Consider the following 13,571-nt stretch of genomic DNA (forward strand, 5'->3'; position numbering starts at 1 on the left):
TTTTGGCGAATCTTCTTTGTTCTCGTTTGCAGAATTAGATTTCCCCCAAAAAAGATTTAAATTCCATTAATAAAGAATTCTGTTTCTTAGAGCCCAAGGGCAATAATTAATTTAAAGAAAACAATTACAATTCCAGATCTAAACATATTTATATAGGTACACCCTGTAGCGACCATACTGGGATACTTCCAGATGGAAATAGGCAAGAATTTCTCAGTTGTAACTTTCAAGATAAATATGTTTGAGAGCCAGTTTAGTCTAGTTATTAAGGCACCAGGCTAGAAATTGGGAAATGTGGAATTCTTAGGCAAAGAAGCAGATGAGTGACCTTGGGCCGGTCACCCGTTCTCAGCCCTAATAAAGAGGCAATGGCAAACCACTTATGAACCCTTGCCAAAAGAAATGTAGTGACTAGTCCAGGCCGTCACCAGGATCCAGCAGTGAGATTCAAAGGCCCAAATAAATAAATAAATATGCTTGGAATTAGGATGACTGTGTGAATACAAAACTAACTGCAGTTACAGTTACCCAAAGCAGAAATGAGCTACAGTTCAAGCTATGAAAGAAAATGAATGAGATTTTGCTTATAAAGTAGATAACAACATCTGAGATTAAACTCTTTTTTTTTTTTGGCAAGACTTGCTTTAATTGTTTAAGCCTTTCCTTGGTTCCTTCATTATATGGTAGTTTAACCTTTGCAGAATAACAGTCATTACAAGAACAATGAGCAACTCAGTGCAATTAAATGCTATCCATTAAAGGGGAAGATGCTACTTTGCATAATATTTGACACCCACCGCTTGAATTCATATAGAAAGACACGGGGATGTTTTTTAAAAGAAAAAAATAATAATAACCGGCATTGGGATGCTATATATGTACTTACAATACTAATTGTCAATTTATCATTTTATGCAAAGGCAATTTATCTAGATAGATAAACCTAGGCAGAGGTGGTCTGACATTCTCCTTTAAGGACAACGAATTAAAAACAAAAACTCAGCTTGTCAGCAAGATAATTTGGCACCCTGCCAGCTGCCAGCAATAGCTACAGGGGAATTAGAGGGGAGCTACATTTTCAGTCACTACAACTACTTTTCAAAGTGAAACAAGGCAAGACAGGAAAAACCCTAGTAAAATTGCAGAGAATTAACCAAAGAATGTTCAGCTGATCCATGGATTAACAATGGTTGCTGATGGGCAGAAATCCTAAACAAAGCATTATATCAGAGGTATTCAGCTCCATAGCTATCAGAACTGAAAATATCTATGAAAAATACAGTTTTACTATCATCTTAGACCAGCTGTCCTCAAGCTGGGCAGCTTGGTGGCTTGGTTTGGGGGGGGAGGGGAACTGGGCTGCACAAGCGGTGGGCTGGGAGCGCACACTTCCAAGTGTATACCTGTCGTGTCCCGCCAGCTGCCAGCAGAGCTGGTGGCAAACTTGGACGATGAAGAGGTTGGGGAGGAACTTGGGCCGGCTCTGAAGTCTGGGGAAGGCTCTAATGGATGCTCTGTGTCAGATGCAGAGATAGAGCCAGGGCTGTCCAACTATTCCCAGCCACCGGAGAGGCAGCTGCCTTTGGAGGCTGAGATAAGTGGGGAGGAAGAACAGCTGGGACCTGTTCCAGATGTATGTATGTGCAGAGCTGTTAGGAGAGAACAACTGAGGATAAGGAATCAACTTGGAAAGCAAGGCACACATGGATGCTGAATGGCCCCTCCCTGACTGGGGAATAAATAGAAGGAAAGGGGAGTGGTGGTTGTAGGAGACAACAGTTCGGATTTCTGAAGATTTGGTTAATCATGTTTCGTGCCTCAGAGACTGCTTGCCAGAACTTAATTTTCAGCTTTGTGGCTGGAAGCCCACAGCCTGGCAATTATTACAAGGAACTGATAACTGCAGTTAACTCCTTGAAGGACTATTGCCTGGACTTTTCGGTATGTGAATGCCATTAATTCACAGGAGATAAATAAAGAGGGGGTTTTCGGGACAAGGAGTCTGTTTCTTGTTTCTGCTAAGGCTAGGTCAGAGCAATATCAGCCCGGCGCTCGCATAAATTGAATAAATTCTTCACATATAATCTTATTGTATTATAAAATGTGATATTCAGAGATACGCATTGTGGCTTCAAGTGAATTGTGCTCTCAGTTTTTCTAGAATTAAATTTTATCGTACAAGAAAGGACTCTATATTTTCAGCATATGCGTTTCTCTACGAGATTCAAAATAGAGTTATATCAGTTTTGAACAGCATAACGTACAACTCTCAAAGTATGTTGCTCTCCTAACATCAGTATTATTTGGTCTTCCTGTTCTTGCCTTCTTGCTGATAAAATCCTGAACAGTAAAACTTAATTCAAGAATACTTTGGGGGTATAGGGTGAACATGATAGATCAGTGTTTCTCAACCTTGGCAACTTGAAGATGTCCGGACTTCAACTCCCAGAATTCCCCAGCCAGCATTCGCTGGCTGGGGAATTCTGGGAGTTGAAGTCCGGACATCTTCAAGTTGCCAAGGTTGAGAAACACTGTGATAGATAGTATATTTATTGTTGGCTACAGCTTGGATTAACTTGGCTTGACGCCTAGTGACTGTACTGACATGTTCATGTTGGGTTCTTGGCAATCATATACTTTGTCATTTGTTCTCAGCAAGAGAATGTCTTTAAGTTTCAGAAACCTGCAACACTTTTTCCCCTCATTTCTCTTAGTAAAGATTCATCAATGCATACATTGAATCAGTTATGGTGAGCATATGGCACGCGGGCCAGAGGTGGCATGCACAGCCATATTTGCCGACACAGCAGCCCTCAGCTCTTCAGCTGATTTTTGGTCTTCCGGGGGGGGGGAGGCGTTTTTGCCCTCCCCAGGCTTCAGGAAAGCCTCTGGAGCCTGGAAAGGGTGAAAAACAGGCCCAATGGACCAACCGGACGTTGTTTCTGAATGTCCAGTTGTCCCGTTGGGCCCGTTTTTCACGCTTTCTAGGCTCCGGAGGCTTTCCTGAAGCTTGGGGAGGGTGAAAAATGGGCCAGTTTGGAAATGATGTGTTTCCGCCTTCCAAAGGGCCTCCGGGGACCCCGGAGGAGACCATTTCCACCTCCCCAGGCTTCAGGAAAGCCTCCAGAGCCTAGGAAGGGCAAAAGCTTTTCCTTGTGTGTGGGGGGGGGGGAGGGCATGTGTGCATGCGCAGGTGAGTAGGGCATGCTCATCTCCGTTTCAAAGCCGAAGAGCCAGCGCTATCCGAAGACGTCTTCATGGTCATGTGGCCGGCATGACTATAGGCGCATGGAACGTTGTTACCTTCCCACCAAAGGTGGTCCCTATTTTTTCTACTTGCATTTTTTACATGCTTTCGAACTGCTAGGTTGGCAGAAGGTGGGACAAGTAACTGGAGCTCTCTTCATTACACAGCGCTAGGGATTCGAACTGCCGACCTTTCTGATCGACAAGCTCAGCATCTTAGCCACTGAGCCACCGTGTCTCCTATTTGTTTATTAGCCACAAACAAATATATGTATGGTTAATAAGAATAAAGATGCTTCCCTAAATTATTTGTCTCCATGTAATCCAGTGGAGGAAAAGGTTTCCCAAGGCATGACCCTGGAAATCTTACCCATCACCTGCCAAATGCTCCTCTTAATGGGATATACTGAAAATTAAATATGCACTCAACAAAGCTATGACCTCCTGGAAATTCCCCTGGATAGTGTTTCCCAACCTTGGCAACTCATAAGATGTGTGGAGTTCAACTTTCAAAATTCCCCCAGCTAGGATGCTGGATAGGGGATTCTGGGCAATAAACCTATACATCTTAGAGCTGCTGGCATTGAGAAACACTGCTCTAGGGTACGGTTGGGGAAAAACAAGTCAACATGGAGGTCACAAAGGTGTGATTGAAATTCTGCCTCTTTTTATGTGAGTCTTTGATCACAGCTTGCAAGACCTTTCTCACATAACCTCTCAGCATCTCTATTGAATTATGATCTCTCCTTACTCGATGGTTTGCTGTCTTTTGGAATAAATATCCACTATTGCCATCAACATGCCGTCTTCAGGCATGAAATTCAGCAGGTTCTGACAGGTTCTGGAGAACCGGTAGCGGAGATTTTGAGTAGTTTGGAGAACCGGCAAATACCACCTCTGGCTGGCCCCAGAGTGGGGTGGAAATGGAGATTTTGCAGTATCCTTCCCCCAGGAGCGAGGAGGGAATGGGGATTTTGCAGTATTCTTCCCTGGAATGGGGTGGGAATAGGGATTTTGCAGTATTCTTCCCCCATGAGTGAGGAGAGAATGGGGATTTTGCAGTATCCTTCCCCCAGGAGTGAGGAGGGAATGGGGATTTTGCAGTATTCTTCCCCCATGAGTGAGGAGAGAATGGGGATTATCCTTCCCCTGCCACACCCACCAATCCACACCCACAGAACTGGTAGTAAAAAATATGAATTTCACCACTGGCCATCTTCCATATTGGCACCCAATTATTTTCAAGGAAGAGTGAAAGGATCAGTTGGGAAAAGAATTGGAAAGGAGTAAAATAATACAGCATATAGTAAAGAGAAAGAAAAATATTGAAGACATCCTTCCCACCGCAGGACACTGGATAGAATTTTCTGTTTGTTGTTGTTGAGTCAAGTCACAGAACTCTCTTTTTTTGTTATAACTGTAATGAAACCATGGTTTAGATTAAGTGAACACGCCTGGAATAAGCATGAAATGCCAGGCTCCTCCACTGCAATCATTGTCCTCATTTGGGGAAAACCAATTTCCTTTTATTTCCCCATAGGAGCATCAAACCATGGTTTATGATTCTGGTGTGTAGAGGAAGGATAAATATATATTTTCTGAAATATATCCTTTATGATACAAGTAGAGTATTAACAGTTAGGCTGTAAAAAGCACCTTGCTTTCCAATTAACTTCTATCATACATTTGTTCAATATTCACCAATAAGTAATCCATTACATTTAATTCCCTTTGAAGAAGATACAATATACTATATGTTTTGGGGGAGAACCTCTAATTTTGACTATATTTTTTAAAAGGTTAGTAGTCCCAGTAGGCATTTGAAAATCTGAACAAAATAAAACAAAATGATATTTGCAGATGAACAATTCTGCCCTCCCAGAATTGGCAACAATTGTCTTAGCCTCGTGACTCATTACTATCATAAAAGATGGGCTCCCAAAGAGGTTCATTTCTTTCTAACAGAGATGGGTGGAATTCATCAGAACTGACTCCCTGCATTTTATCTTTCCTTGACACATATTTTACAACCATGCAAGATTTGCCGTGGTTTCTTTTTTTCTTCTCCTCTTTTAAACAAGCCAATCTCAAACAAAACACCGGTTCTTCCTTACTAAATACACGGAGAGGAAGCATGCAGCAAGCTGTGCTGTGCAAAGCGCGTGAAGACGATGCTAATTCAAGCCTGTGTACTCTTAAGGAGAAAGAGTGAGAAAGCATAAACACAGCTGGCAGAAATTGTGGGGGTGATGTTTCTGCGTATAACTTTTTTTTTTTAAAGTGGGGGGACTGTGTGTCAATATCGCTGCATTCCTCGCTGCATCTTGCTCAGTAGGCTTCAGCAGGCTGCAGAGGGATGAGAGAAGCTCACAGAACATGTCAAGGCTGTCAGGGAAAGTAAATTATATCTATTGCCTATTTTCTTTCCCCAATTTGATTTCCTGACAGTGGTTTCCAGGGCAACTGTGGGCTTCGGTTTCAAGCTTTCCCAGTGAAACTGAAGAATGCAATTTCAAAGACGTTGGAGGATGGGAGGGGATTTTACAGGTCAGCATGCCTATACCTGCTCTATTGGATCTTCAAGCTTGTTTCCTATCTTTTTAAAGCTGTTATCTACACAGCAACAGGCTGAGCCAAATTGTACAGGCAACCAAAGCAGCTGCTTAAGCAGTGTTCCTTTTAGACAAAGCACAATCTCCGCTGTATATTCCAAGATCTTTTGCAATGTTACAAGGATACTGGGGCAAAACCTTTGCATAAACTTTAAAGCAGACCTGAGCATTTTACAGCTCTCAGACCAGATCCATTTGGCTGTCCCTGTCTTGCCTCAATGCATTGTTTTCAATCTGAAGGCTACTATTTCTCCCCCCCCCCCAATTAAATATATACATTCATGCAGTACCTTCACAGACCTGTTGGTTTTGTTCTCCAAAATGCTTCCAGTTTCTGATGTGACCCCTTGGAAAAATTAATTGCCTACCCTGCTCCAAAACGCTGGCAACTTATCAGGGTCAGAGTAGAACCTTGTCAACTTTAAGATGAGCGGACTTCAACTCACAGAATCCCCCACGCTGGCTGAGTAAATTTGGGAGTTGACATCCACACTTCTTAAAGTTGTCAAGGCTGAAAAACATTGGGACAGAAGGAATGAGGTCTGGAATCATTCTCACGTATGTCATATCTAGGTAGCTAGATATGCCATATATATCCATTATTGTTGTTGTGAAGTTGTGTTCGACTCATTGTGACCCATGGACAATGTTCCTCCAGGCCTTCCTGTCCTCTACCATCCTCTGGAGTCCATGCAAGTCATTATTATACTGATATAAATCCATATATCCATTTATTATTTGAAATTCTGTTTTTTTTTACTAATTATAAATGCCATGTCTAAATGAAACCTATGCCATAGCATTGAAAAGGTATCAATAAGAGTGATGCCTGCATATTTGTGTGTGTGTGTGTGTGTGAGAGAGAGAGAGAGAGAGAGAGAGAGAGACAGAGAGAGAGACAGAGACAGAGAGAGAGACAGAGACAGAGAGAGAGAGAGACAGAGAGAAAACAAGCAAGATGTGAATGGGGTTTATTTTTATCATATCATTGTACCTGTCATCTTGCCTACCTTGAAAAACCACTCCATATTCCCACTGGGGAATGTTGTTGAGGAAACTCATTTACTTTAAAGTTATTTTTGCTCTCAATTCTAGGCTTGATGGATAAATATTTCATTCAAAGTAGCATTTTAGAGCCTGAATGAGATAGCTGTGATTGGATGGATAAAGCCTCAAGAACAGAGCGTTGAGAAGTTTAAAAATGAAAGCATTGTATGAATTACTACATGGACATTGTGGAAGCAAGATTGCAGACACAGAAAAAATATGTGAGAAAATAAATGACAGTGAAAGTAGACTTCACTATATTTCTCTCTCTTTCTCTCTTTTTAAATCTCACAATTTAATTTCTTTGGCTCGTTATTTCTTATTCTTTTCTGTGCTTTACCTAATTTTGTTTACCCTAAAATAAATTAAGCTCAAGCTGGGTATATATTTGATTACTGAATTTCATCCTTTATCTTGTAAGAATTCCAGGAAGAATGCAGCAAAAAAAATGCACAAAACAAATAACATGTTAGTAGAAAATTAACGTCAAAAGGAGTGTATCTAATAGCAAGAGGCTATCATTCTACCTCTTTAGTGCACTGCATTAGTTTGACTTAACAGTTTAGGAAGTGAGTTGCATGACAACAATACAGCAAGCAGCACAATGGCACGACAATGTCCGCCTCACGTCCTGGGCATGGCAAAAGAAGGGTGCATCTTCTTGCCTTAAACTAAGTTCATACATACCCAATAGAGTACATCTGTCCAGCCCTCCATGGTGATGCATTGAAACACAGTTAACATGGCAAAGGCAAAGTTGTCAAAGTTGGTAATGCCATGTTTGGGTCCCTCCCATATGGCCCTACAGTCAGTGCCATTCTGACACTGCCGTCCATGTTGAGATACTGGAGCACAGGGAGCAGGCTCTTCTTCTGCAGGTGTATCTTAAAAACAACGGAGAGAAAGGGAGAACAATCAAACAACTGAAATGATGCAATGAAGTTGTAAGGGGAAGTGTTATTGGGTTGCAAATAGGCACAAGGGATTAAAGTCACCGATTGTGTTGCATTGTGCCTCAAAACACAAGACATTCAAAATCGAGGGTTGTCACCTATGCAAAGGAAAGGGAATTCTGGATTTGTAAATAGGCAAGCTGAGGTTTGCATTTTAATTTTTGGTATGGTTTTAAAAAGAAATCATTCATCTTTTTTGCTTGACGGGGAATGCTGATGAAAACTACACAAAGCTGCCTAGGTACTCTTGGTAAGAATCCTGCCAATTTAGAAACAAGAACTGGAAATTCTTTTGTTCATTCTTGATAGAATTAAATGCAATTTTAATTTTCATTGATTTATTTGTTGAGAAGACTACTTTTTTTAGTAAATGATTTGCTCAGAGGAGGATCCCTAAATTTCTCTTCTAGTCATTGGGGATGAAATAATAATTTATAATGAGCATTTTGTTACACTCGTTTTGGTTTTACTATAACAATATTTTCTCTAGGTCCATGATGGTGAACCTATGGGCACACGAGCCATCACCCAGCTCAGCTCCACTGTGCAAGCGTGTATGCCTGCCCCTGGCCAGCTGATTTTCAGGTCTCTGCTGCACATGCTGTTACCTTCCCACCAAAGGGGGTTCCTATTTCTCTACTTGCATTTTTGCATGCTTTCGAGCTGCTAGGTTGGCAGAAGCTGGGAGCTCATTCCATTACAGGGTGCTAGGGATTCGACCCGCCAAACTGCCGATCTTTCTGATCAACAAGCTCAGTGTCTTAGCCACTTGAGCCACCATGTCCCTATCGCTCACTTATATTTCCACAATAAATTGCACGTGGGGCTGCCTTGGAAGAGTAACTGGTCAAAAATGCAGACCCTGTCTTATTGCTGAATGAGAGTTGTGTAGCAAGTGTATTGGGTAAGCTGCATTGGTTCAGGAGGCCAGGAGGGCAAAGTCCTACAATGTTTTGGATAATAGTCCTTTCTGCTTAATGGCCAGATTAACGATTTCATCATAACAGAATGATTATGGAGGATGTTGGGATACTGAAGAATAATCATCACCATTTGTATAATTATTATGGTGTTTTTCTGCTGCATTTTATGTTAGAGTTATTTTATTGGTTTAAAGTGTTTTCATATGTCTCTATTTTATGGATATAATCCATCAGGAATCTGTCAAAGTTCCCAAGAGCATAAATATAACAAATAAACAATTATCACTAACATAATGATCAGTAACTGCCATAATAGTAGGATATGACAGTTGTTGTTCTCAATATTGCCAATTTGAATCCAAACCAATAAGTTAATGACAAAGCCAAAGTCCCTATGATGAACTTCAGACCTTAATTGCCAATGGCAATGATCCAACTCATGGAAAATACTATAGAAATGTGAGTCAATAATAAATAAGTAAATAAACGCATCAGTTTTCCATGAAAAAGCTGAAAAAATAGTTTTTGCAAATTTCCAAACTGATTTGGCGGGTGATGGGGGGGGGGAAGCTTGCAAATGTGTACAGTAGTAATCCAAATTCATCTAGAGGCCTTCAATTTATTAAAAATACACCTGATTTGCCAATTCAGAAATCAGATTTCAGCCAAATTCCAAACATCTACTAAAATCTAATTTAAAGAATCTTCATTCTTTTAAAACAAAAGAAAAAAGTATAGTCCAACTTCTTTTTAAAAGATGGTAAACGTTTGCTACTGTAGAAGTTTCTGTAGCTTGGATATTTATTTTATTTATTTATTTAGTTTGTCAAACATGTAAAAGATAACAGGTATAAGTATAAACGTAAGTATGAACACAGTAAATGGGTATGAATAAATGGGGACAGTAGGACAGGGAGGGTAGGCACGCTGGTGCGCTTATGCATGCCCCTTAAAGATCTCTTAAGAATGGGGTGAGGCCAACAGTAGACAGTCTTAGGTTAAAATTATGGGCATTTGGGGATCCCTTCTGTCTAAGAAATTTCTCCCTGAATTCAAACAAGTCAAACCAGAGTAAGAAAAGTTTAAGTGTTAGTTGACTATCACATTTGCACAGCATTGTTACACATCACATCCATCTTCCACAGCCATTAAGGGCTACGCCAAAATGGAGGTCACTTCAATACATTACTTACCTGTGGCAATCCCTGTTAAGTAGCATGTTTTGTGCATCTTTCCCATGAAGAGCTCCAACCCAATGATGGCATAGATAATTATGACAAACAGCACCAGCAGGGCAATGTGCAGCAACGGGACCATGGCCTTGATAATGGAATTTAACACCACCTGAAGGCCTATAATGACAAAGACAGCATGGTAAGAACAAACCAGGATCGTTAATAGAAAAAAATAGCTGGTGGTCAAAACTTTGTAGAAGAGAAGGCTGAGCTGCAAGGTGGAGTTAAAAAAATTCATTAAGTTTGGAGTCATTGTGTTGCCCCAAGAGACTCAAGTCTACCCACCAGAGGTGGGTTCCTACCAGTTCGCACCTATTCGGTAGAACCAGTTCGTCAAATCTACCGAACCGGTTAGAAGAGGTTCCACCAGTGGACCTGGAAAGCAGGCCACACCTACAGAAGAGGTTCCAAAAATTTTTGAAACCCACCACTGGCAAGGATCTTGTAACTTGACAGCTTTAAGACTTGCATGCTTCAATGCCAGAGTTTCTGAATAGCTACTTGGACCGACCTAAGTACTAATTCATAATTTCATATCCGGTCACATGGGCGGCAAGCCACTCCCATTCGGTCACATGGGTGGCAAGCCACTCCCACAAAGGAGGCCACACCCACAGAGTAGGTTCCAACAATTTTTGAAACCCACCACTGCTACCTACCCACCCCTCCGTGAATTCCACTGACTTTAGCTTTGACCATTGGTTGACCGGATTCTTTTACAGGTATCAGTAATAAACTCTTCTGTGCTTATTCGCACCTGACAAACTTCACCTGGGAATTTACAATCAGATTTAATATCTCCTTGACATTTTTTATCTATTCGATTTACAAAAGGTTTGCATGTAAAGTTTCAAGAGTGGAATCTAGTCTACAAATTAAACTGGTTGTCTAACATTTATCCATTTTTTTTTATTCTACTACGTAATTTAAAAAAAAAACTGAAATAAGGACAAAAATATTACAAAGGGTCCTGGTTTATAAATGGACCAGGTAAAAAAATAGTTTGTAAGCCACACTGTCTTACAATATCTCCACATTTTCTTAATCTACAAGGAAAGTGTGGTGAATGGATAATCCCAGATGATAACTTTAAATGTAAAGTTTGCTTGTTTTCTGATTTTAGAAAATACAATAATTGGTTATTACTGACTGTCTACTGACTACAACTTTTATCCTATACCAAAATTGAGAGAACAAATCTGATACAACAATATATTTCTGTAAATTCAAATTTGTTGATTCAAACATTAGCTGAATAAGGATACCACATCACTTGTTACTTAGAAATTTCTGAAGTATAAACAGCAGAGATGCGGGTTTCGGTGGTTTTAGAAAAATTAGCTCTATTCTTTGAGGAATAACTTTGTAGGTTTTGTGCTCCCGTTTGCAACCTTTATTCACAGATAAAAAAAAGCTATTGTAATAAACAGTACCATATTATCATATCATTAGTATAGGAAATACATAGAATCTAATAGTCACAGAAATGACCAACAATTATATGCTTTCTTAGATAGTTTTTGACCCAGATATTATTATTTAGTGACTTCCTATCCAATTCTTATCAGGAATTTCAAAATCCAACACCAATTCTGAGGATTGGAGCATCAGTAATCTGCATAGATTAGTTTTATAAAATTTCTTAAAATGTATATACAAGTAATGTAGAGTTACGTTATCTTCTCCTTAGAGTGTTGACATTTTCGATAAGCCTCTTTCTTGGAATTATTATCCTCTATTATGTGGTGCATTGAGACTAATATTCCAGTGTTACAGTTGAATTATATAAGAGAAGAGGAGCCAGGGGATAGAATCAAGAGAATACTTAGCCTAGAATCATTACACGTATGCAAATGCTCCAAGTCCAGCCTCACCCCAAATTCAGTTGACTCTTATCTAATTTAGTGCTGACCATTAGTTGACTAAATGTTTGTGTATAGGCTTGAGCAATAAATCTTTTAAAATGGAACTTATTTGTATTCATTAGTTTGTCAAACATGTATAAGATAGCAGGTATTAATATAAACATGGTCGTGAACGACAGAAATGAAAACAAATAAATGAGGACAGTAGGACAGGGATGGTAGGCATGCCGGTGCGCTTATGCACGCCCCCTTTACGGACCTCTTCGGAATGGAGTGAGGTCCATGGTAGAAAGTTTGAGGTTGAAGCTGTGGGGGTTTGAGGATGTAACAACTGAGTCGGGGAGAGCATTCCAAGCATTGACCACTCTGTTGCTGAAGTCGTATTTTCTGCAATCGAGTTTTGAGTGATTTACTTTGAGTTTGTATCGATAGTTTGCCCATGTATTATTGAGGTTGAAGCTGAAGAAGTTGTTGACAAATAAGACGTTGTAACAGACAATTTTGTGTACTGTGCTTAGATCATACCGCAGGCAGCGCAGTTCCAGACTATACTTATACAATTCCACATTATACTTACCATATAGTCCTAATTCTTCTTCGTGACTGACAGATTTGTTGTGATTGATGGACAAAAACAATTTGAAATCTGTCCAGAATACTGTACATTGATACTTAGTACAATTTCAAATCCTGCTGCCTAAAACAAACAAATAAACAATCCAAGTCTATGGATACTGAGAGCACCAGCTTGGTGTAGGGATTAAGGCATCAGGCTAAAAATTGGGAGACAGTGAGCTCTGGTCCTGCTCAAGGCTGGGTAACTTTGGGTAAGTCACTCTCTCTGCTCTAGATAGAAGGAGGCAAGGAAAAAGTACTTCTGAAGAGATTGCCAAGAAGATATCGAACATTAATACAATTGAGCGAGTCCAGAGGTATTTCACGAGAAGAGTCCTCCACTCCTCTGCTCACAATAGAATTCCTTATGCCACCAGGCTTGACATTTTGGGCTTGGACAACCTAGAACTATGCTGACTAAGGTCTGACCTGAGCGTAGTACACAAAATTATCTGCTACAACGTCCTACCTGTCAATGCCTACTTCAGCTTCAACCACAATAATACACGAGCAAACAATAGATACAAACTCAAGGTAAACCACTGCAAACTCGATTGCAGAAAATACGACTTCAGTAACAGAGTGATCAATGCCTGGAATACACTACCCGACTCTGTTGTAACATTCTCAAACCCCCATAACTTTAACCTTAAACTGTCTACCGTGGACCTCATTCCTAAGAGGTCTGTGGGGGCGTGCATAAGCACAGCAGCGTGCCCACCGTCCCTGTCCTACTGTCCCCGTTTATTTGTACCCATTTCCTGTGTTCATATCCATGTTTATATTTATATCTGTTGTACATGCTTGACTAAATAAATGAATGAATGAAATAAAACCTCATGGGTCTTGTCCAGGCAGTCATCAAGACTCACTTGAAGGTAAACATCCTCCCTCCACAATTCCTCCAAACAAAACTGTTCTGATAGGTTTTAAACCTCTTGCATCCTCCTTCCATCTTCCCTAATTGGTATCCTCACCAACCGATGTTATTCATTCCAATTATCTCTTGTTGCTGCTGGAAATGAAATTTAGATCTAGTCTTATCTCTAATATTTTTCTTTCTCACTGTCAAATT

At 40.3% G+C, this 13,571-nt stretch overlaps 1 protein-coding gene across 2 annotated transcripts in view; it reads right to left on the reverse strand.

Moving 5' to 3' along the window:
• The window catches only part of CACNA1C (calcium voltage-gated channel subunit alpha1 C), a 483,479-nt gene that overhangs the window by 175,382 nt on the left and 294,526 nt on the right, over positions 1-13,571 (reverse strand). For both annotated transcript variants that reach the window (XM_032220855.1, XM_032220856.1), the window contains exons 5-6: positions 9,975-10,133; positions 7,593-7,789 (exon numbers count right to left, since the gene is read on the reverse strand). In XM_032220855.1, the coding sequence (XP_032076746.1) occupies positions 7,593-7,789; positions 9,975-10,133 (356 nt within the window). The remainder of the gene's footprint in view (positions 1-7,592; positions 7,790-9,974; positions 10,134-13,571) is intronic.

Source organism: Thamnophis elegans, chromosome 7 (assembly GCF_009769535.1).
Source record: "Thamnophis elegans isolate rThaEle1 chromosome 7, rThaEle1.pri, whole genome shotgun sequence".
NCBI classification, from domain to species: Eukaryota; Metazoa; Chordata; class Lepidosauria; order Squamata; family Colubridae; genus Thamnophis; species Thamnophis elegans.